At 38.9% G+C, this 24,648-nt stretch overlaps 1 protein-coding gene across 4 annotated transcripts in view; it reads left to right on the top strand.

Annotated features, from left to right (window-relative positions):
* The window catches only part of ctnnd2a (catenin (cadherin-associated protein), delta 2a), a 210,485-nt gene that overhangs the window by 147,333 nt on the left and 38,504 nt on the right, over positions 1-24,648 (top strand). For all 4 annotated transcript variants that reach the window (XM_036124884.1, XM_036124881.1, XM_036124883.1 and 1 more), the window contains 4 exons: positions 6,947-7,064; positions 10,593-10,775; positions 17,111-17,284; positions 18,751-18,901. In XM_036124884.1, coding sequence (XP_035980777.1) covers positions 6,947-7,064; positions 10,593-10,775; positions 17,111-17,284; positions 18,751-18,901 — 626 coding nt within the window. The remainder of the gene's footprint in view (positions 1-6,946; positions 7,065-10,592; positions 10,776-17,110; positions 17,285-18,750; positions 18,902-24,648) is intronic.

The following is a 24,648-nucleotide window of genomic DNA, read 5'->3' as shown; positions in this document are numbered from 1 at the left end:
AGACCGAGGCCCTCCTTGGGGGGGGTTGGAGGTGACTTTTCTATATGCAAATGGTGTGAACTTAAAGTCACGGAGCTCTATTATCCAACGTTTCACACCCACCCCTGTTTAATAATGGCGTTAAACTAAAAGGCTTTAAAGACCACTTACACAAGGAGCGCCGAAATTATAATCTCCTACTTTGTCCTCAGCCAAATACTGATTGTAGGGGTTTTTTTTTTGTACACCGTATAAAAGGAAAACAAAAAAAAAAAGCATTATTCTGTGGGGTTTCCATATCTTCCGGTAAAAAGCCTTTTAAGTCCCCACAGGTTGCTGGTTTTCTGCCAAGCAAGTCACAATTCCCAGTCTGCTGTTCACGATTTACGCCCACTGAATTTGTTTGTTTCCTTGCCTATTATTAGCAGGTCGGTTCCTTCAAGAAACTCCCGTTTAACCGGGGAGTAGGCTTTAGTTTCTTATCGGAAAACATTTTGGAAGCGTGGTCGGACACAGCTGTGTCTCCATATTGTGTTCCTTCATATTCATATATTTCAGCCATTTGCATGTCAGCCGGCGATAGCCTTCTGCCGCACGGTGCTCTCGTTCGCACACAGGGACGTACACATGGTCAGCCACTCGTACAGCACCGCTAAACACCAGTTGTTTGAGGGATTCACTCAGTTGTCATTTATTCCCAGAATGACATTGTCTGCTCGCCATCTGTCTCAGATTCACTCGTGATCTCAGCGTCTCTCTTTTCATGTGGCAAGTCAATTTTGGAGGATTTTTTTATTTATTTTTTTCAAAACAGAATTTGTGGAATGCATACCTGAAAGAAAAGAAGAGGAAAAGAGATCTCAATCAAAAATAAAAGGGCCGATTTGATAAAAACGTGTTCAGATACGTACACTAATTGCTGCCAAACCATCTATTGTAGAAACGGGAAGATTATTTTCCTCAATTATGTTCAGAAAAACTAAGTAAATATGTTTTTTCACACTTGAAGCTCATCTGTCAGAAGTCCTTGGAGGGTGGCTGACTGTGATCATAGGCAGAGCAGTGAGAAGCTGGGTTGGGGCGTTTGTCTCTTAGAGATAGCCGGTAATCCCACACACATTACGTCACGGTGATGGTGGGAAGTTTGGGAAGCGGACACGGACATGATTGCCCTGCCAACCTCACTGCTTACAATTCACCAGTTTTTGGGTCACGACAGACTTGTTATGCTCTCACTCGAACAGACTTATTGTTCACACTGCAGTTTTCTCTCATCCGCAGCGACTCATTTAAACAAATCAGGTCGTGGCCTACAAGCGCCCAACAGAGTATCGATTAATTCTATGAGATCGTAAAGGATAGCTATGTCACAGATCTTATCAAATACCTCGGGACACTCATGTGATACACTGGGATCTTTTAAAAATTCAGATACTCTCCCGTAGCGGGATCAAAACCAGGCCTGTGCGTGTATACAGTCGCCCTTCATTGCCAGTTTTGATGAGGTTAGCTGTTTAGACCACAAGAACAGCATACTAATTCCTCCTGCTTAATGAAGTCCTTATTACCTTATTCTGGTGATTGTAATCACCGCTGATAGGTCATGCAACAAAGACGCACTGAGGTATACTAAGAAGCTGTATCTGACGACCGTCGCCCTACTGCGGTCACAGTGCTGAACAGTGTTCAGTCTAACACCCATCTTTGTAAAAGAAGATTTGTTTTGTAGGTAAAAAATAGGATCTAAGATTTAATTTTATAGAAACTTTGTTTTTTCAAGTTAACCAACAAGGTTGTTGCCTTCATTTTTAAATAAATCATAGTTCCCTGATGAAAAGTCTTAGACCTAATGCAGTGACATAATACATAATATTCAATGCAATGTTCTAAATCATTTGTTTTGGCTCTGTCATGTCAACGGGTTTAAGTCCTTCACATTTGTGTTCATATATATGTATATATATATATATATATATATATATATATATATATATATATATATATATATATATATATATATATATATATATATATATATACATATATAAGGTTAATTCTCCTAGGTTTATGATTACTAATATTTTTAAGGTGGTTTTGTTTTTATTCAACTGGACCGTTTAGTTTCTAGTTTAATTGGTTACAAATTGGATAATACAACCTTTTATGAAGAAAAGAAAGACACGCTCTTCTGTGATCATCACAGGTGTACAGATTAAAACCAGTCATTTACATGTTTTATGTCAATTTGAAAAAAAACATATTTAATAAACTGCCTAAAAATACCTTTTCTTGATGTTATTAGTAGACCTTTTTAGCTCTTCCAGTGAAGAACGTGATAGAAAATGTTTCACCAACAAAAAGTTGTTTTTTTTCTTTGCTTCAAAGCATTTTGTGTGTTGGTTTGCTGCAGTGCTGTTTTTGTTCAAAAAATATCGGCTATACTTTGATTTGTTATGGTTCACTCTGGACTAATGGGAAATGAGTTTTATTATATAGAAGTTGCTGTAATGCTTCCACTAGAATCATCAGTCACTTTCTACAATTTGAATGAGAAAAAATGGCGTGAAACACAGTGTGGAAACAATAACAATCCAAGTTTTTTAAATGAAGGCAATGATTTAATTTCTTTTTCAATTTCAATATTTTAAAAATGAAAACCTTGACTGACTTGACTTTTTTTTATGTAAAACTTACCAGCACTGAAACATCTCCCTCGCTTCTCTGTTTTCGCCTGAAAACAAACATGTACTGCCTACATAAATCTATTTGCATGACAATCATCTGTATACATTCTTGTCCTGTCTCATTTACGTGCCTTAAAACATACAGTGGAAAACGGCAGCATTAATGTTGTCTATTATGGTGACGGTCCAAGCATCTCACCTAACAGCCCTGTTTGTTCTTTGAACGCCTCACTAACGACCCCAGGGTGGCTTGTGCCATCACCTGTGCGGTCTTGCTTTATTGGATCAGGTTAGTTTGGATTTGCCATTTTGGATATATAAGGTTGTATCAGAGTGTGATCAGACACGTTCTGATGCATGATCAGCAAGCCTTGCTCGGGTGTCAGCTGGCTCCAACCCCAACTTGGCACTGCGGGGGCTCGGCACAGCTCTCGGCATTCAGTGAGCGCCTTGTCCTGTGGCCAAATGACGGTCAAGATCCAAAGTTTTCAGAAGAAAATGGTGCTGTAACAACACAGTTAGCCAAAGTATTCCTGTCAGTGTAAGAACTACAGTTTTCCCATCCATCCATCCATAAACATGTGTTAGTTATGCTGGTCATAAAACACACAATCTGCCACCGATGCTCCATTGAGAACGTTTCTTTAGGCTTGGGTATTTCTGATCCTTGCATTACTGCTATTATGTGACATTGAAAATAATTAACTTCTCAACAACCCGTTCTACCTGTTCTCTCTTTTGGAGGATTTCCTCACTTTGAATATGTATGCGACATCGCATATAAATGGGCAAATTCAACCATATTTCTCTGCATTCATTGTAAGTCAGCGGACAAATAGCTTCATGTGCATCTTTGTGGGACCCTGAACACTCAAGGCTGCACAATTAAGCGGTAAATACTTCAACTTTCTTCCTCTTCCACCCACCTCTTGCCTTCATTGCTTAAACATTTGTTAAGGTGAAGTGTTTGCACTGTTCTGTTGTTTAATATCGACTCGACAGAGGCTTGTCTCTGCTAAGCTCCATCTCCATAGTGGAATTGTTTGTCCATTAGCATTCAAAGCGGGTGAAACTGATTTGACCTTCTCTTGGAAGAGGGGAGCCATGAACGTGAAGTTTTAATTGAGTTCTTTCTCTCTTCTCTGTGTTTTTTTTTTTTTTTTTTATCAAGACGATTTCTGAATAACCTAATTTCATAGAGCGGCCAAAACAGCTGTGATCTTTATTATGCCGGCATGACAGATTTGACTCTTTATTCTCACCACATTGTCTCATCTGTTCTGTTAAATTTCATCTTAAGGGAATAATGTTTAAACTAATGTGACTAAATGTTAATGGTTCCTTTGTTCGTCCCCTTCTTGTGCTGGCATGCTGCCTTAGCAGCGGTCTGCAGCTTAAATGGATATTAATTACTGCTTTACTTTGATTAGATTTGAAGCTAAACTCTAATATGTCTGTGGCATTTTTTTTATCTACTTCATATATAGCTCTTGAACAAAAGACATAGCTGACTAGTTGGTACAAATTGCTGATTACCCTGATTTACTGAATAACCAACCAACATGTACATCTAAAGATGCACCGTTTGACCCTCGAACACAAACGCGAGCGCTCGGCACCTTCCCATTTATCTTGATTTTACAGGACAGGATTGTGCCCTTCCGTTTGTGCTCTTCAGTGGAATTGACAAGAATTGATTCTGCTAAATACAACCATGCTGAGGCAGTAAATTGAGTGGTTGTGGCTATGAGGTTTTAGGATTGCTGGGAGTCATTTGTCTCTAAGGTACTCCTACACGGACAGCTACTTACATTCTGATATCCTGAAAGGTGGCCAGAGACATTATTTGCGTACAAACTGACACCTCCGTACTTAAACGGTTTAGCGCACGTTTTGCTTAATTTGTATAGAATCTACATGTGCAATTAATTATTTATTTTTTTGCTATTGTTGTTTTTACCTTAAAAAGAACCAAACATATCTTTCTCTTTGAAAATGTTACTATGTTTTTGTTATTGTCAGCAGGACATCTTAAACCCTCTTTAACCTATAAAGTTTTTTGTCATGTATAATATGGCTGAAAAGAAGGGCTTTGTAGACAACAACAGTATAATATTGTAATACATGCCAGTTTCATGTCTAACCCAGGAAAATGAGTCACTATCTGTTTCTGATTCTAGAGTTCTTCACATTAATTTGTTGTTAAAACCCAGACAAATTCAACCATCAGAAGCAAGGACCTCAGATTTACTTAAAATCCATCATTTCTACGGACATGATCAGAATATTGTGAACATTTTTAAATGTACACTTTTTTGTGTGTGTGTGTTTTTTTGGGGGGGGGGGGGTTGTAAAGCTTTTATCTGCCATTTTTAGGGAATGCAGATTTCTTTTTAAGAATTATAATAAAAGAAAATCATCTATAATTTATATTACAAGCTGAGGCAACCTCATGCCCTTTGTGTGAGACACAACTAAAGTTTTTGTGTTATTTAGAAGCATAGTAAGCCAAAAAGGATTAAGGTATTTGCATTGTAAACTTTCTTTAGCTTTTTATGTCAGCAAACAGAGTGGACAGCGTTTGTAACATTAAAACAGCAGCCTCTGTTTGTCTGCCCTAGAAATTGGAGACTCTAACCCTAACTCAGAGATGTTTGGATGACTGCCATCATTTTCACTTCCTGCATGCATGATATGTTAAAAGCTCAGCAAGATAAACAGCACAACGTTGCTGTTGTATATTCTCCCTCCCTGTTATCTGCCTCAGTCTGGCACTTTGCTGCAGCAACATTAATGGCCCACAGACAAATCCCCCTAGACATTTTCAATTTAATTTTAAATGGCGTCTCACATCTTCTGTGGTTTATCCGACTTCAATTTTTAACACCTCACCGATACTGAAAATGGATACCTTTAAGTCTCCTTCCCTTAGAAATGATTTTTATACCTATGAGTGTTGGTGTGACATGGTGTGTTCACTGACCAACCAGCCTGCAGGGCGAGTCAGGTTAAAAGCTGATCGTCCGATTTGGGTCACCAGACGGTTTCTCTGTGGATGTCTAATTATCTCTATAGATCAGGGGTGTCAAACATACGGCCCGCGGGCCGGATCCGGCCCGCCGAACAATTTAGTCCGGCCCTGTGGCTAAATGCATTATCATTATAAAAAAAAAAAAAAAAAAAAAAAATTTCCAGTGTCCTGTCTGGCAATGTGGCAATAAGAATTGCTGTCTTAATGCCAAAAAGAGCTCATCAGATTTGACTTTCACAAGTGGAGCAGTACTGCTTTTGCCATAGTGCTCCACTTGATTTCTGAATGTGAATAGTTTTATTATGATTCATGTGGGGAATATCTCAAATGATATGGACACTACAATGGGAAGGTAGGAGAGGAAAGAAAGAACAAGAAGAAAAAAGAAAAGGTGAAAAAAAGAGGAGATAAAAGGAAGAGAATGATAAAACAATTATTGAAAAAAAACATGTACTTCGTTTAATTGAAAATATACAGTTCCTATATTGTCCACGGGGGGCGCTGTGGTTTAATTAGCAGATTAAGCTTCAGGTGTGGAAAAATTTAAATCATTTCCTAATTTTTATCTGTTTAATGTATTATGTCATGTAGGACAGTGTTTTTAAGTTCCAAAAAATGTGAATAAATGTTTTTCAACATTGTATAATCACTGTGATCAGTTCTTATGCATAATGCACAAGTAAATGTTTAACTGAGTAAAAGTTTTGTTGAAATTGTACATACTTTTCTTAAAAACGCTGAGGTTATTCATAATATATTGTGTAAAAGTGAAATGAATTTAATATAAAAATCAACAACAAGTCCACTTTTATTAGTTCTATTTAATCTTGCAATGAGTTAACTCGTGTGGCCCTCTTGAGATCAGATAAAGCTGTATGCGGCTCCTCAACCAAAATGAGTTTAACACCCCTGCTATAGATCATTAATAGAAAGGCTGCTTAAAACTAGAAGAATACCGTAGCTGTGTTTGTCGTGCTTCTTGGTTGTGAAATCCAGGTACTTTCTCAATGAAGTAACTTCTTTCCCTCATTTTCTTAAGTTTAAGGCTTAAGTTGTGTTTCAAACTTAGGTGGACCTTCAAGGTAGACTCAAATGTTTAGCTTAAAAAGAGTTTAACAAGAGCCACATAATCTGCACTTTGTCAGCCTCTACTTTTGCTCTTTTTCTGTCTTCAAAGACAAGCTTTCTTCTTTGTTTTAATCAGTCTTCTTGTCTCATCTTCCTTACACGGTTAGTTTTTGGTGTGTTTCAGAAACGTAAGCTCAGCTGGCGAGGAGGCCCGACGAAGGATGAGGGAGTGTGACGGCCTTACAGACGCTCTGCTCTACGTTATCCAGACCTCTCTGGGCAGCAGTGAGATCGACAGCAAGGTATTTATTGGTTTTTACCCTGAAAATGTTGCCTTTTTTATACACAGGATCTGTGTTTCATTCGGAAACATCCATCGCCTATGCAGGGAAGCATAGAGCCGCTACGGTTCTTTGTCACACCCGACACTCTGGTGAAATCTGAATCTCGCTTTATTGCCAATTACCACAAGGACGAGGATTTTTCTTCGCGTTGTTGTTGTTTTTCGAGAAGTGTTTAGTTCATTACGCCAAGTTACAGCTTTCAAATCTAAAGTATCGGAGCATTTCCCGCAGCCAATTAAACTAGCAGTCAAAGTTGAGTGGATTTATGTTCACTCTGCATTTTTCTGTGTGGGAACACATTCATGTTGGTGTGCAGTGTACAGAAGACAGTGTGTGGGGGCCAGTCAATATTACATAAATAGTGCTGTGGATGGCTGACTTCTCAAGGTCTCCCTGTCTTGCAGTCTTTTCTAAATGGCCATTCTTAATCACTGTTTAACCATCCTCCCCTCGCCACAGCTTGACTGCTGTCGCCAGAGGACCGTTGTTGCCTCAGTAACAAAGACCGATTGGCAGATGAACCATCGGATTGTTACTGCAGCAACAAACATGGACATTACCTGGGTGCCCAGTTTGCCCTTCAGTTGCATTTCCTTCTACTTAATCCTACTTCAGCATTGTGCTGCTCAGGCCGTTGTAGCCTTTGGTGTGTTCTGGAAATTACTTACAAGGAAATGTTTCATAATGACAATAAAAAGGTCTACTTTTCTAAGAATGGTGGAAATATTGCAGAATCGTTTGAATTTGGAGCTAGATAAATAAAACAGTGTAAATGTTCAGGGCTCCTAACTGACACATTGTAAAAAAATTTTTTGACATTTTAGGTAAATCTAACAAAGGATCACCAAAGGTTCTTGAATTAACAGATATAAACTGTTGAAAAAAAAGTACTATTAAGATTTTATTCTTTAAAAATATGGCTTAAAATTAGACCTTTTTTTACATTGTATATTTTTATGATTTTCTTAACAATATATCATATGTTTATGTCTGTCTTGCAAAGGTTTTTGATCAAGATATTTATCACTAAACTTCCTTCTACGTTTGTGTCGAGACATCCGGACAAATTTGAAGTAGTTCTGGGTGTTTGTTCATATTTGGGTAATTTTAACTTTTGTGTCTAAAACCAAGTTTCCTGTCAAAAAGCCATGATTGGATGATTTGATGCAACTGATTAACAGAATTGTCTTAATCATGACACTCATGCCGTCACTTTCATTTACCTTTAAAAGTGGTTTTATGAATTTATACCTCAAATTCATCTCTTTAGGACTACTGACAGTCTATGGCCAGATGTGCATATATTAAACAATAGCAATGGCAGCAGTTTCTTATTTTGAATAACGTGTTAATTTCCATTTACAATAAGTTTAGGTTACGAAACAGTGCTCCTGGTCTGTATTGCACAGAGAAACATTGGAAATGCTACATAATCACACGGTGTACTTGCCAACTCACTTCCACCCACCCAAACATCTTCTGATATCCAGCTGTTTTTAACATCCCAACAAAACGAGGGCAATTTACCTTTCCCAATACAAAGCCGGTAGAAAGAAAACATTGACATTTTCTCTCAGTAAATATATTTCAAATTTTTCTATTGAGTTTCACATCAGATGTTGGCAAACAAAATCCAAGTAATCCACACATTCAAAGAAATCAAATGAAATTAGCATATTAATTAAAGTAATGTCTAAAAGCTAGAATTACACAGGGAATATATCATTGAATATCTTTGTGGGAAAAGCCGTGTATTGGTTATGACAACTTCAAGATGTCTCTTGAATTCAGAAACTAATAAAATGCATTGCTCAGGTGGGATTTTAACCAATTAGTCTTTGGTTTCATATGACTAGAGTAGATTATTCCAGTATTTCACTTGTTTGCCTAATTCTTGTGCAGAAAATTTTAAACACGCTTCAAAACGCCACATCTTCAGCAGTGGAGTCTTGCGCAGTAGGTGTGCATTCCAAGGTCTTTCTGGAGCTCTCTTGTACTTCTTCTCGGGTCTTGGATATGCTTTAGATAATTGTTTGTGACCCCTCTGTCATCTGTTGGGGGTCACATTGCAAATATCTTCTTTTCACTTTCAGTTTATGGTTCTAAAGTCACTCACTGAAACATTCAGAAGTTTGGAAATACAGCTATAACCATATTGGTATATTTCGCAACTGACATTTCATGAATGTCTCTTAAGTTTTACCAGTCATAGTTTGACATGTTCAGGTCGAATTTTACCCTGTGTATGTCACATAATTAAAATAGTTTTAATTTTAACTTGTTTTCTAAACGGATAGTGCTCAACTTTGGTTATACACTATCAAAAATCCTTGAAATACTATAAAACCGTAGCTTTAGGTTCTAGGTACTACATTGTCTTTCCATTATTATTATCATTCACTAATGCACCTATTAATGTATATAGTTTCGTGACTCACAGGAGTATATAGACAAAAAGAACATGGGAGTATAGGTTGAGAGCTTACACAAGCACATGCAATAGAAATAAGAAACGTAAATGTGCAAAACTTTTGTTCCTTTGGAATCTCCATAAATGATACTCGTGGTAAGAATGGTGCTCTACACCTGACCCTGACTTCAGAGTGCTGACCACTGGCTACATATAGAACCGTCAGAAAGTGTTTTTTTTTTTTTCACTCTGTAAACCATGTATACTATAATATAAGACTTCACAATAAATGTGAAACAACAGATCGAAATATGAAATGTCACAGTAAATTGTAAATTAAAGATAACTTCTCCAACCTCGTTGTGTAATACGCTGTGAATAGAATTTCAGACATGACTGCAGCCCACTGGAGTGAGACATTGTTTTTCTTTGTTGCATCTCTTGAGGCTGTTCAATTACACTCCTTAGTCGTCTTTGTGTAAACCAACGGTCAGAGAAGATTGATGATTCGTCTTTGATCATTTCCACTCCGCTGATTCGCCGACTCCCCTTTCCCAACGATATGCAAACACGTGCGGCCACACGAAAGTCTCTGAAGTACACGTTTAAGAATAAACAACAAATGTTGTAAGACATGGCTCGTTCATGTAGAGCGACACACTCGTGCACAGGCCCTGTGACTTCAGGGTTTGCCTCAGAACTGAGTGTTAAATGAGGTGTGTGATAATATATTGGGTTTGTCATTTTTCCTCATTTGCTGGCGTGTTTGCTAATCTTATTTCAAAGTCAGCGCTAACAAAATGCAGAAACATATTACCTGAGAGATTATGGACGTTCTTTTGTTTTTCTCAAAACTGTCTTTCTCATGGCTGCTGCCACAGGGTTTATATTTTATACGAGTGGGTTTTTTTTTTTCCCTTTTCAAGTGATTGCCTCGTTTTGAACTTCCTTTTTGTTTTCAAACAGATCTGTCATCCCGACTTTTACCGTTTATCTTTTCTTCATCTCATCTTCCTCCTCCCCGCACCATTTCTCTTCCCTCCTCACTTCCTCTCCTGCACCTGCTTTATCTCCAGACTGTGGAGAACTGCGTTTGTATTCTGAGGAACCTGTCATACAGACTGGCTGCGGAGACATCCCATGGCCAGCAAGGTGGTCTCGAAGAGCTGGACGGGCTGCTTTGTGATGCAAATGGCTGCGAGGGAGAGAGCTCTGGCTGCTGGGGGAAGAAGAAGAAGAAAAAGAAGGGAGCTGACCAGGTAAGGGCAAAAATAACACAGTGATCAGCGCAAAAAGACAAACAAAAAGCAACGTTATTGTATGAAATTGTATAGTGGTTTCGTACAACGAAACTGATGAATGAAACAAATTTTTTCCAGTCATGTCAATACGTCAAGAAGGTTTTTACTTTCACTTTTCATAAAAGGGGACTTCTATTGATGTTGTAATTGAGAAATACCCCCCGAAGTTCATGCAGGGATTTGATGGGAGTCAAAGCAACGTTGGGAGTCTTTGATAGTATCTGGTGAATCTACTTAGTGGGGTCAAACAGCAATTTTTTTTTTTTTTAAACAAATCACCAAAATCACAAGCCAAACATAATGGTATGATAAAATATTTGAGTTTGTTAGACCAAAATTGAAATATTTGGAAGTGTATCGGGATTATTTTTCTTCAAGCCTACTTATATGTTACATGTGTTGTTGTTTTTTAAAACCAAGGATACTGTTGCATTTCCACATTGGGTCTTTTTTTAGTTTTCTTCAGCCATTCGGGCTAAACAGTGGTCTGAAAACACCATCCCAGTTTTCCCTGCAGAACACAGCAATACACGGGCAGCCACCGCATTGATTTTGTAATTTAACTGCAATTAGACGGCAAGAACTGTCCCCAGGAACAAAAGAAATTTCCAAGGCCTTTTACCTCACCCTCTCTGTTTCAGAAAGAGGAGCAAAATTAAATACTTTGATGCCTCCGAAGAAGATTTAGAAAAAAAGACCTCGGTACCCAATGGCAAAAAAACACACGCCTGTTTCCCTGTAGGACTTGACTTTTAAATGAATTTGCCTTTAAGGAACAGGATCCATATCAAGCGTACTCCACAAATAGAACATTTTCACCCAGGCCTTTACTTCTTAAAGTTCTGTAGTTATGACTAATCTTTTGAAAGAAAGCATCTTCTGAAATCCTCTGTGGTGATAGTACCAGTCCAAAATGGGTCAAGTTGGATAAATGTGATGAAGCTCTCCCTCCGTCTTTGGAAGATGCACCTCAGAGGAAAAGACTGTCAAAGGAGTCAGATGGCATCTGGTTCTTTAGTACTTGGTTCTTTGTAGTAGATTCATGGCTTTACAAGAAGAAGGCAAAGTCCCAGCAAAAGCCATGACGTGTGACAGAACTTACAGCCTATACTGTTAATACTAACAAAATACTGGCAGTGAATTAGTCTTGTATTATTTGATCCCTCATAAAGTACATTCAGTTCATTTTCTCACCGGCCCCTCGCCTCCTTCTTCAATATCTGCAAACAGACGCATGGGTGAAAAAGTAAAAGATGAGCTTCTTATGATAAAGCAGGAACAAGCTGTGATTGGCTGAAGAAGCTCTTCTTTTAACAGTGATATGAAGTAAAAAATAAAAGAGAGAGGAAAGTCACAGATCACTGTGTGCTCTTCAAGCTGAGTTTAAAGGATCTGTTTTTAATTATTAAAGCCACTTTTTTGCAGTTAGTTATATCTTACATTATTAAATATTTTGAATTCAAACTTCATTAATAGTATAACTTTCCTCATTTGCATCCTATTTCTCCACTGTCCATATGTTGTTGTTTTTTTTTTTTGTCTAAATAGTTAACACAGTTTGCTGCCCAACACCAGGCATCATTTTTATACTTCAAAGTTTAAAATCAAATTTAAAATGGGGGCTTTCCTTTTTAGTTATTTGTACGTTAATTGTTTCTCTAGTTTTAGATTTTCCAATAAAACATTTGCATAACTCAAATATTTCTGACCCAGACTATGCTAATGAAACATGCAGCTCTTTCTGTATAAAACAAACCCCACGAGGGCTGACAGTAAGCTTGTTTTTGTTTAGGTTTCACATCTCAGATCATCTTTTTACAACAGTGACCGTTTACGCGGGGTACCTTTGTAAACTGTCCTTCAAAGACACCGAGGCTAAAAGGTTGTTGACAGACAATCAGATGAGACACTCAGAGTAGACATGTAATGGACTGAAGCTAAGAGACTGAATTATGTCAGGAAAAAAAAACTGAGAAAAAATACAGGGAAACTTTTAGAGGCAGACTAAACTCGCTTTGATTATTTCTTTGCAATAAAGAACAATAGCTGAGGCAATGTGGGAGAATATTCTTAACGGACTATTGAAACACATATGCAGAGCCAAGCTGTTGTTACTGTGTTTTTTTATTTATTTCCCTTTTAGTTTTCTTGCCATTATTTGGCTTAGGAGCCAGAAAAGGCCTAGAAACTATGGTGTGACGCTGCAGCTCCAAAGCGGTTGCAGAAAGGCTATTTTTCTTGTTCTGTTTTTAGCTAAAGTGGGGGAAAAAAACAAAGTTCTTGACCAATTGTCAACTTGAGCAGTTATTCTAACTGACTGACCCGGTAGAGGCTCAAAAACATTCAGCTTGACAACATAAAATACATTTCAGAACTCAAATTTTGTTGGTTGTAATCATCCTGGACTTGGAATGAAAAAGAAGACGAATACCATTCAATTATCAGCACTATTTAGTAAATAGCAAGTCTCTAGGACCAGAAGCCGTCCTCCTTTGGCACACAAATATAATGATTAGACTTCACTGAAATTATATGAAAATAAATATTAGACAACAATACAAGTTGATAAAACCAGCCAGAAGGCAGCAAACAGAATTCAAAAGCAGCTTCAGCATTGAAAGGCACAAGGTCTTGAATCCAGTCAGCACTTCATCCCTTTAAAGCAGCAAAAAGAAAAAAAAAAAATCAACAATTTCACCTTTACATCGTTTTATAACATTACAAACCACACAACAAACAAATGCCAGCTTGCTTTTTGCGCCAGTGTGTTGCCTCTCTCAGGAGCGTGCCCCTATTTCGAGTTCCTTCCTGTTGGAACCCGGAGCTGCACTAAACCTGCTATTCACAACCAGGCAGGCCATGCTGAGCCACAATAGTAAAACCTTTTTCTCAGTTCCAGGGTGGCATCATAATGCAAAGCATACACAGATACGCTCGCCGTTTGCAAAGACGTGATTTCTTCAAAATTTCCCCCTTGACGCGTCCCTTAACAAAGCGCCGAGGCTCTCTATGTAAAGGCATGAAGGACGACACAGGTTTCCTTTTGCTCCACTTCACATGGGTTCATTTTGATTGACAACGCGGCCCTGCCTCATGCAAACCTATCAGATGTGTGGCAGCCTGTGCAGTGCGTCTGCTGCCCTCTCTGACAGCAGCAAACAGGGTGCGTCTACTCAACACAGCAGGGCACCGACTCTTGACTGTCTGCACATACAAAAAAAAAAGTGGAATAGAAAAAGCTCTTTTAGGGCACAGCTGAGAGGTTCAAAGGTACTTGTTTATATTTTTTTTAAATTGATGCCCGTGCCCAACCCTCACCCCACATCATTTCGATGGCGCCAAGGGCAACTGCCCATGTCACCTGCGTCAAAAAACATTCCAGGATGCTGGAACATCTTGGACAGAACGATGTAAATCAGTTTACAATTCATGCAAACATTTTGATTTTTAGATGCCTTTTTTTTATTATTGGAGAATCTGTGTATAAGATTAAAAAAGAAAATGCCTCACACACTTGATAGAAACTCTCTGAAGTCACACACCTGCCTGGTTTTACTTGGAGGCAAACAGGAGAAGGGGAATCAGTGGAGCAAAGTCTAAGGTGTTGACAGAAAGATGAAAAACGAAGCAGTCTGAGGGGCGAGGGTTAGAATGAAAACAGGGAAGGAGACGCGCAGCGGGGACAAAGAGATCCAGGCGAAGAATTGAGAAAGACAGAGAAATATGGACGAAACAGGTTGTGAGGTTTCTCCTTATCGAAAAGCGAGCGTGAAAAGAAAAAAACCAAGGCAAAAACGGACAGCATCGCACAGGGTTCCAGTAACTTCATCAAGACATGGGCTAGACGTGTTACAGTACAGCTTTTGTTCATATTCTTTCTTTGGTTTACAGGTTACAGCTTATTTCTGTCAACTAATTACCCTTCTATAGTCAACTCCATCATCCTCAAGCTAAGTTTATGCTTGACGCATTGAACAGGGCACGAGGTTCTACAGCGCTTCTATTCGCTCGCATGTCGTCCACACAGACCTACGCAATGCCCCAACACCCGAGTATAACTAAGCCTTTATACAAGATTATTATTATTATTTTTTTCAGTTAATGTGACTTTCTTAAGATGCATACTATATACAGTATCTCTGCATATTTATTAGTACTTCAGTTTTACACATTTGAGATTATTCTGTGTAGTGTATAGTCTGTATAAATGTTTAAAAATATCTGCTTTAACAGACAGGGAAAAAGAGGCCTTACAGGAACTGAACAGATTCCGAGGAGGATTTAGGAAAAAGAAAATATGGCTACTGGATAATTGGCCTGTTTGTGTAGCTGAGAAACTCCATTCCCAGCTGTGAAATTCAACCAATGGCAAACAGTTCTTTTTGGATGTTATTACAATAAATATATATGTTGTCACGGGCAAAATGCACTTTTAAAAAAAAAAAAAATTGTTTGCTGTCATCTTTTGTTTTCGTACATCCTGACACGCCACGGTGTTCCTGCTGTGCCCATTATCTGCCCGTTTCTTTGAGCCAGAGACGCGAAGAATCCGAGCTTGATAAAAAGGGCTGCCTCTGTACCGGGGACGGCTCTGGATACCCTTTGCATGACTGCAAGGAAGAATGTTTTGCAAGTTGCTAAATATAATGGACAATGTTCTCACAGTCCACAAAAGAAAATTGTAAAAAGGAAAGAACAAACATGTCTCCGGCTTTGCTGCACAAAAAAAGCAGACTTATATTATGTTCCTGTCCAACAAATAACTATCGTTGTCTCTCTATACAGTAACCAAGCTGTTTTTTGTTCGAGGACACTGCAGCAATGCACACAATTTTATAATAATAAAGAATGTTATGTCTAATGACAATTCATATAAGCAGGCTGAGCACACAGTAATTGTGGTAAACATAGAAGCAGCACACAGAGGCAGCTAAAAATATGATATGTATGCATATTATAAATGAGGTGTTTTGTGTGTTAAGCTGATATTTTACTTCACATGAGAGCGCTGCCCTCAGCGTCACTGTTGCCGTTTGTTACATTTGCAAGCCGTGCTTGCACACAAAAGCGCCCTAAGTGCTTTCAGAGCTACAGTTTTCTTCTAACAAAGTTTTATTGCAAAACATTTCTATGAAAAAGCTGACATGCAAGCAGCATAGTGTGACATAAAACTGCAGCGGTATTAAGTTGTTCAAACGTAGTGAGAGAACGAGCAAATGCTACGAGATCAAATGCTTTTGTTCCCTGAAATTAGCTCTGAACCAAAAAGTCACTGCATGTTTATCCTGATTATGGTATCAAGGGGGAAAATCTTTTAGGAAAAAGCTTTGACAACTATAATACACATTTTGTAACATGATCTGCTAGATTTCCACGAATGGAAAGGATCACGACAGATGCAATGATCAGAGATTATCTGGCTATTTTTTATTTATTTTATTTTGATCACTGACTTTATAAAGCTCTGACCTGCAAATATTGACGCTGGCTTATTCTGGTTTCTCTTTAATCGCTATCAGTAACAACAGGGTTTAGCAAAAACACAATTGTAGTAAAATAAAACAGAAAAATTTTCAAAGCCACTCAACTTATCAAAGCTTTATCTGTCTGCATTGCAGAAAATGCACCAAAACAGCAAAATATCCGAGGTTATGAGACAGCAGGGTCTGTATGAATAAAAGCTAGATTATAAGGGTTATTTGGCCTTTAGTCCTTTGAAAACAGATTTTATTGTTTTATTGCTTTTTGCACACCTGTAAATGCAATGTGCACCCCATTACAACATATTCTATTTTTAACGATCGTTCCAACATAAATTACAACGCTGTGCTACTTGATATTATACAAGAAAAAGCTTTTATTTACAGTTATGTGTTAGATTTTTTTATTCTCGACAGGCTCATTAATCAGCCTCTCCGATGTGATTGATCGTTGATTATTTGTGTTCGGAACAAAGATGACGTCACAGCGTATTTACGAGAAATGAGTCGCTCATACAGCTCTGCAGTTTAACAGTATGTCACAATTGTTTCAAAAACAGAAAAGGAGACATTTTAAACTGCGTTTTTCTTCTTATAATCGTATTCACACGATTTAGCGTGAGTTCCAAAGACATCTATCACTTCCTCACCCGGTATTTTCCACAAAAAGTGGATTAGGACTCACGGAAAATGATCAAATGCAGCAACTTTGCTTTTTCCCCTTCCTATTATCTGCTGACTTATGACTTAGAACGTTTCCTTGCCAAATCTTTCATTGCGACGTTTATAGTGTCCGCTCTCCTCTTTTTGCAGTGGGATGGTGTGAGCCCCTTTCCGGACACAGCAGAGCCCCCCAAAGGGGTTCAGATGTTGTGGCATCCCACCATCGTCAAGCCATACCTCACCCTGCTTTCTGAATGCTCAAACCCCGACACACTCGAAGGTGCCGCCGGGGCCCTACAGAACCTTGCTGCAGGCAGCTGGAAGGTAATTATGATTTGTTTTCAGAGTTTCTTCCGTTTTTTTTTTTTTGTTTTGTTGTTTTTTTTTTCACCCCTCATTAATTTATCGGAATAAAAATAGCGTTTTTCATGGTGTTAATCCTCTCTGCAGCCCTGTTTTTTTTTCCACTGTTTTAAGATGCCACGTCTTTAGAAGGGATTATGAGTGAGAGGTGGGTTTGCGAATAGGAATCCGACAGGGCTTGCCGGGCGAGGTACATGTCTTTTCTTGACTTCCAAAAGTCATGGGTATTGTTTCAAAAGGGTCAGGTAAACAAGCACGCTCAGACCGGGCAGGGGGCTGCTCTTGAATGAAACGCGGCGCTCTCTTTTATTCCCAGAGAGCATAAAAGGACTCCCACTCGGGGCAAAATCTGTTGCGGCAATATTACATTTGCTGGCTGTAGCCACCTGCTGAGTTTTATTAGATCTTAATCTTGGGGATTTCGCATGTTACAAAACATGTAATATTATTCCGGAGCAACGGATGTGTTTGTTATTGCCACTTGCTATTTACACGCTCCAAAACGCCGTACATCGGAGACTGGAGACAGGCTCCCAAAAGCCGAAAGCAGTGCGCTGAGGGAGGGGACTGGACGGCTATAATGAATGACTCAAGTCGCCATGGTCGTCTGGGGGTGGTGCAAAGGCAACCTGCGCCTTGAGAAAGACATATAAGAGGCTTAAGGGCAGCATAGAAGAACGCAACTGTAGGGTGACCGTGGGTATTTATACCTGCATCATTTGTCTGCCTGTAAGCAGGCTAGTTGGCTAATGAGAAGAAAACAAAATGAAATGCGGTCGGGGAAAGAGAAAGACGAGAGGGGAAAAAAACGACGGGGGTTTCATGGCCGCGAGTATTCTTCATCGGTCCTGTCCAGATGCCTGTGAGGTGGTCGGGACTGATTTTGATTTGATAAGGCTTTCCACTGATAGCTGTGTGGACAAAGAGAGTATAAGAGATAGAAGAGGAGGGCTCTTGAAAAATCAGCGGAAGAAAGGGAACCAGCGGGAGCAGGTGGTCTTCAGCGTTGAACATTTTCTATTATGGTGTCAAACTGCTCGTGTATCCTGAAAGGACCCTTATGTGTGTATACATAAGGTCCTTCTCTCTGCTTTGAGAACAGATTAGCTGCCACTGTTTGGCCCACCCTTATAGCTCTGCAAAATTTGGGCAAAGCTAAGACATATTTTAGGATGAATCAGTCCCTCAAACCCCTAAATAAAATAGATTTTTCACTTCTGTCCCCAAGGTAAAGAATGCTGAGGACCCGTTTAATTGAAACAGTCAGGAGAAGCAAATGAATCAGTATTTTCTCATCACAGATCAGCAGCTCATTTTTTTGTATAATTGACATTCGATAATTAAAAGTCTCCAGCTGTCAGTTTGATGGTAGAGGACTTTGACCATCTTCTTGTTTTTTTATTTCTATTTTTTTCTCTCCCCGGAAGTGGTCAGTGTACATTCGGGCTGCCGTCCGTAAGGAGAAAGGCCTTCCTATTCTCGTGGAGCTACTGAGGATAGACAACGACAAAGTGGTCTGCGCTGTCGCCACAGCGCTCCGAAACATGGCCCTGGACATCAGGAACAAGGAGCTTATAGGTGAGCTGCGATAAAGATTACTCCAACAAGCAATGTTCCCTCACTTCTCATCATTACATTGATTACTGTCGTTTCTAATCTCTTTTTGGTGACGTTTCGGTTACATTTTGTAGTGGATATCTGGTTTTGGTAAAGCTTTGACTCACCAGCACTGATTTTAGTAGATTCCGATTTAAGACTCATAATCCAAACAGAGTTGCTGTTTTTTTTTTGTCTTGTTTTTTTTTAAGCAATGACGAAATCATTGAGGCGGTGACATTTTAACTGGCTTTAGCATCTTGTGTTTGCAGTGACGGTAGCACAGTCAGAATAACAAAAGCGGTCTTCTCGGTGTGTACGTTCTCCAGAAGGAAGCCTTACTTTAAGCTTGTCATTTCCAGCACGCTTCCAACATTTCTCACGTCTTCCATCACAAAGAGAGTTTTAGTTGCTCAAAAGGCTAAAACTGAGTGAATTTGATGTTCTCCCTGCTGTCTTCCTGTGAAATGCTCAAAAGTTCAACTCTGTCGCAGAGGAAATTATTCACCTACATGTCTTATAACATGACAATAAAAACAGAAGATACAGCTTTCTTTCAAATACTTTTAAACATCAATGGCACTGACAACGTTCACTCTGAGTCTTCTTTCCTCACCAGTAGCATCCAAACCGAAGTGTGTGGTCCAGAGAATCTGGTAGTGCTTAGTAGGGTGTGTTCGCTGATCGGAATAAGACGGGAGTTTAAAATTGGCTAAATCGGGTCACCTGCCAAATCTCACTATGCATTTCTGCTTTTTGGGTCGCACAGAATGGGGGCAGCAGCGCTGTAATGCTTAGTTGTAGTCATAGTTGTGTGTGTGTGTGTACTTGCAGCTAAGGGAGAACAGATTTTTCATATTTTGCCACCAAAGTGAGGGCTGTGATGTACAATGAGGACCTCGGGTCAGGATTAAGCCATAGAAAGGGTGGAAAATGAATGGAAGTCAAGGCCAGGTCCTCAGTTAGTATTTAAAACAAGGATGAGTGTGTTTGAAAAAACATAGTTAGGGGTTGTTATTAAAATTCATATTAAACGTATATGCTCAAAACGTGACGTTTTGCCTTCCTACTTGTTTACGGTTTTGTGAAGTTACCATTTTTGCATTCATCCATCCAGCATAGCGACTTTATGTAACCATCAGTTTAACCGAGGCTAGAACACGTTGGTCTCCGAGAGGCTGAGATTAATAAAGATGGTGCGGTGCCAGCTGTGAGTTCAGAAAATAACATGGATGATGTGTAATTGAGAAGGAAACGCTGAAGAGAGTGGGAGAGAGTGGTAGCAGATCAAAGGCTCACATTAGTCTTTGAAAAGTACACTGGGTAATGAGTGAGCCCCAGTCAGTCTGGTAGAATCAACACATCTACAGATCATTAGCTAACCTGACTTATATATACACTGAGTGCGTGTGCATTTCTTTTGTGTCTTCAAGTGTTTTCATGTATTACAGACATCCTTCTTTTTTTTTTTTACTTTGTAGCTGTCCTCTCATTGCTGCTGCTGGGCTAGTGCAGCAATAACAGGTCATTCATGTCAAATAAAAACATTTTTATCTCTGAAAACAGACACCTTAGACGCATGAATGATTTTTGTGGACGTGCGCGTGCGTTTCTTCGTATCTCTGACAATCTCAGCTTCTCTGTGGGCTCACCGGTCTCTATAGCAACTCTGGCACCCACTGTTTGACGCTGGAGGCTTTTGAAACGTATCTTGGTTTTGCAGCGAGTTGTCGTCGTTCCTTGTTGCGGAACAACAAGGAACGCCGCCGCCAAAGCTCAACACGCCCCCCCCCCTACTACGCTCTGGCCGGCGCACAGCAGCAGATTAAAGGATAATTAGAGCTGTTGCGCAGGCGCTTTACCAGCTGTAAATGATCTTCCCTTTATGATTTTGTTGTTGTTTGTTTTCCCCAACTCGTCTGCAAACAAATTACCACAGCAGATTAAAAGAAACAGACACTAATTGCACAAAGAAATGAGAAGATTTCTTTGTGTAATAAAACTTGACTGTTTGGAGGCGTAATGAAAGTTGAGTAGTTCAAAAACTTCACCAAGACTGACCTGGTGCAACGGCACCCTGCCGTTTTCTGCACAGATACCATATTTACGTAAACAGGCATTTTCTCTTTCTGCTTATTCTTAATATGATTATTGTTGGCTAATAGTATAAACTTAGGTTGGGTTGTGAAATAGGGCTGGACGATATAGATAAAAAAAGCATATCGATAAAATAGAAATCATATTGATTAATATCGATAATTATCAACAACAAAAAATATTAAAAACATACATTTTAAGTGCAGCCCTGACCATTTTATGCTGTTGCTTAATGACCTACTTTTAGGTGTTCTGTAACTCCCAGTCGGTCGAGGCAGATGACCGTTCACACTGAGCCTGGTTCTGGTGGAGTTTTTCCTTCCCGTTAATGGGGAGTTTTTCGTTCCACTGTCGCTTCATGCTTGCTAAGTATGAGGGATTGCTGCAAAGCCATGGACAATGCAGATGACTCTCCCTGTGGCTCTACGCTCTTTCAGGAGTGAATGCAGCTTGTCGGGACTTTGAAGCAATCAACTGGTTCCCTTAGATAGGAAATTTTTGACCCAATCTGTATAATCTGATTGAATTTGACTTTGTAAAGTACCTTTTGATGACATGTTTCATGAATTGGCACTATATACATAAAATGGAATTGAATTGAATTGAATTCAATTGAATGAGGATGTAATGACTCTACTAATAACCTACATGATAGGCTAGAAAGCACTTTTCTTTTATTGAACTTTTTATTGCCCCCTTTTTTTCTATTGACCCACACGTTTATCGATATATATATATATATATATATATATATATATATATATATATATATATATATATATATATATATATATATATATATATATATATATATAGATAGATAGATAGATAGATAGATAGATAGATATTGGATTATTGCCCAGCCATAGTTGTGAATGTTTGGAAAAAGTGAAGATATCTTTGTAAATATGAGCGTACCCTGCAAAATGGCTCAGTCCGACGAGAGAAATGTCTTGTGAGGTTATTGGAGCCAGACTGCTCCAGTCACAAAGGCCGTAAGATGGGGATGATGTTTTTAATCCCGGTGTCATTTCTGAAAGGTCATCTTGGCTCTGTGGCCCTTCTGTCAGATGCCTCTAAAGCTGCTCAGCCAACCCAACGACTAGCATTTACACACTTCGAGAGAATTAAACGTAGAACACAGCACCATTTATCTATGATATTATGGTAGCTTTTATCAAGTTATTGCCAACTAAGAGGTCTGCATACCTGTACACTTCTATCAAGCTGACATTTTCATTTTTTTGTAAATTAAGAGTTCTTCCCAACAACTAGGCAATTTTTAAAAATGCCCTATATTGTTTTGGTTAAAAATAATAATTAGGATATAAGCTGTTTTTGTTTTGTCTTGCTAAAGTAAAATACCGGTAAATTGGTTTTATCATTGTTTAATATTTTTTTGTGATTGATCGTTTTACTAAATAAAGCAGTGTTTTGACTAAAGCCATTAAAGCGTTCTGCTACTTACAAAATTAAATGTGATAAGGTGGCTTTTGATTACATTTTTCACAGCCATTAACTTTCCTAAGCAGACACAAAAATAGGTAAACACTTTAATGGATTGGCAAACAAGCAGAAAAAGAAATAGCAGGAGTCAAGTGAATAATTACAAATTCCCAACGAAATTTTTGCTGATTTGTTTAGCATTTCATATTAAAATGCAACATGATGTACTTGGCTGTGGTGTGCTGTCTTCCCCGTGTTCCCTGTTAGGGATTCATCCTCGTGGCGAAATGTCTACAGTCAGTAGCGCAGTGACTGGTTGATACCTTAGGAAATGGGTTGATTGTTTTCTGATTCAGCATATAACTTAAATAAGGGCTAACGTTATTACAGTACCATGCCATTTTTGCCAGGTTACTGCCACAAACCTCAAAATATGTGTTTCTTCACTTTGAAACAAGGTGGTGGCAGCATCATGCTATGTGGATGCTTGTCCTTAGCATGGAAAGGCCTCACACTGAAGGAGACTGTTTCTTCAGCAAAATACATTCACTTTTGATAAATGAGAATATTCTGTGTTCATTGTAAGCAGAAAATGGCCTTCATTAACAACAATAAAGGCTTGAAAACGTTAATTAATTAATCTAAAGAAGGTGTTTAACATAGTGAAATTAGTGATGGAAATTTTCAATAATATTCAAATGTGTTTTTATATAGCTGATGCTTAGGGCTGCCCAGGCTTCAATTAAAGTGAAAATGCAAACTGTCCAAGCTGCCTGAGGTTGGGCTACTTCGCAAAGAAATATCTGCAAACATTTTAATTTCTGTTTGTGCAAAGCTTGTAGAGACATACCCCCAAAAGACTTGAAAAAGTCATCGCATGGAAAGCTGGTTCTGCAAAGCATTGGCTTGGGGGAAGTGAACATAGCACGCCACATTTTCCAGAATATTATCAGAAAAAAGAAACGCAAAACCTGGTATCGTCTTCCTTCCCGTTGACAGTTAAACTCTACTTCCTTATTGTCCGCCTCTTAAAACCCCAAATAAAACCCCAACCCTACGAAGTGTTTGGCTATGATGTAAAAAAGTTCAAAGAGTGTAAATGCATTTAGATGGCAGCATAGTGTTGTAAGGTCAGACGTTTTTCTTTTTTAATGGCCTTAACAGTAATAGCTCAGCAGTAAATGTCTGGTGCCCATTGGAACCAGACTGCCTCCTTCTGTTTGATGAATGTAGATGCCCATGTGAGTACATGTGAGTCTGACTTAGACCAGCATTTTCTATTTAAAGCTAAGGCAGCCTGCCGTTTAAAGTGGTCCTGCTAAAGCCTCACAAAACATGACAAAGATGAGACAAAGAGTGCGACCGTGACTGGGTCGGTATTTTGATCGAGAAAACCCTTGATTGCTGGGTTTACAGTTTAGACATTATCACACATTTAATATTAGTATGTCATTTTATTTTTTGCCCTTATAGAATTTATTTGTGCCCTGGTTTGTCATATTATTGTAAAAATTGCACTAGTGGCTGTGTGTGCTTGAATCCTATTGTGGGGCATGTCGTCAAAAAGGTCCTTCTCCTGCTTCTTCTTCATCCTCACATACTCTTTCCTCTACTTATCATGTAACCTCACGGGGAATCCTCTGAGGCCCAAATATACATCTGGGAGAGACGGATCAACGCAGAGAATAGGCTCCTGAAAGGCTCAAGAGGGAGGATACACAGGTGGCTCCTGGTATCATCGCGTATGAGATTCTGGGCAAAAAGCACAGTGAAGAAAGACACGGTAGTAAAGGAACAGTTTATACATCAGTGTCTTTCCATATGGATCACATAGTATCTCTAAAGATGTGTGCAATCCCAACGTTTAAACCCATTGTGAGGTTACCTTAAAGATGATATAGTATTATAGGCGTTTATAGAATAGAGAAAAATAAGCAAGCCTAAGCCTATTTTGTTCAAAACTGATGTTAAAGGTTTAAAAAAAAAACACACACACAAAAATAATATTTAGGTAATATTAAACTGATCTGATACAATTTATAACGTCTGGTTTTCACGTACATTATCAGTGGGAGACTAGGCCACTGCAAGCGTCTTTTGTACTCTGCAACACGTGGATAGACGTGGTGTTCCCAAGGTGTGGAGAGAAAACGTGAGTGGTCGGTCAGAGTGGTTTGAGCCTCTGT

Source organism: Fundulus heteroclitus, chromosome 21 (genome assembly GCF_011125445.2).
Source record: "Fundulus heteroclitus isolate FHET01 chromosome 21, MU-UCD_Fhet_4.1, whole genome shotgun sequence".
Lineage (NCBI taxonomy): Eukaryota > Metazoa > Chordata > Actinopteri > Cyprinodontiformes > Fundulidae > Fundulus > Fundulus heteroclitus.
The sequence above is the reverse complement of the archived record's forward strand: the minus strand, read 5'-3'. Positions and strand labels throughout refer to the sequence as shown.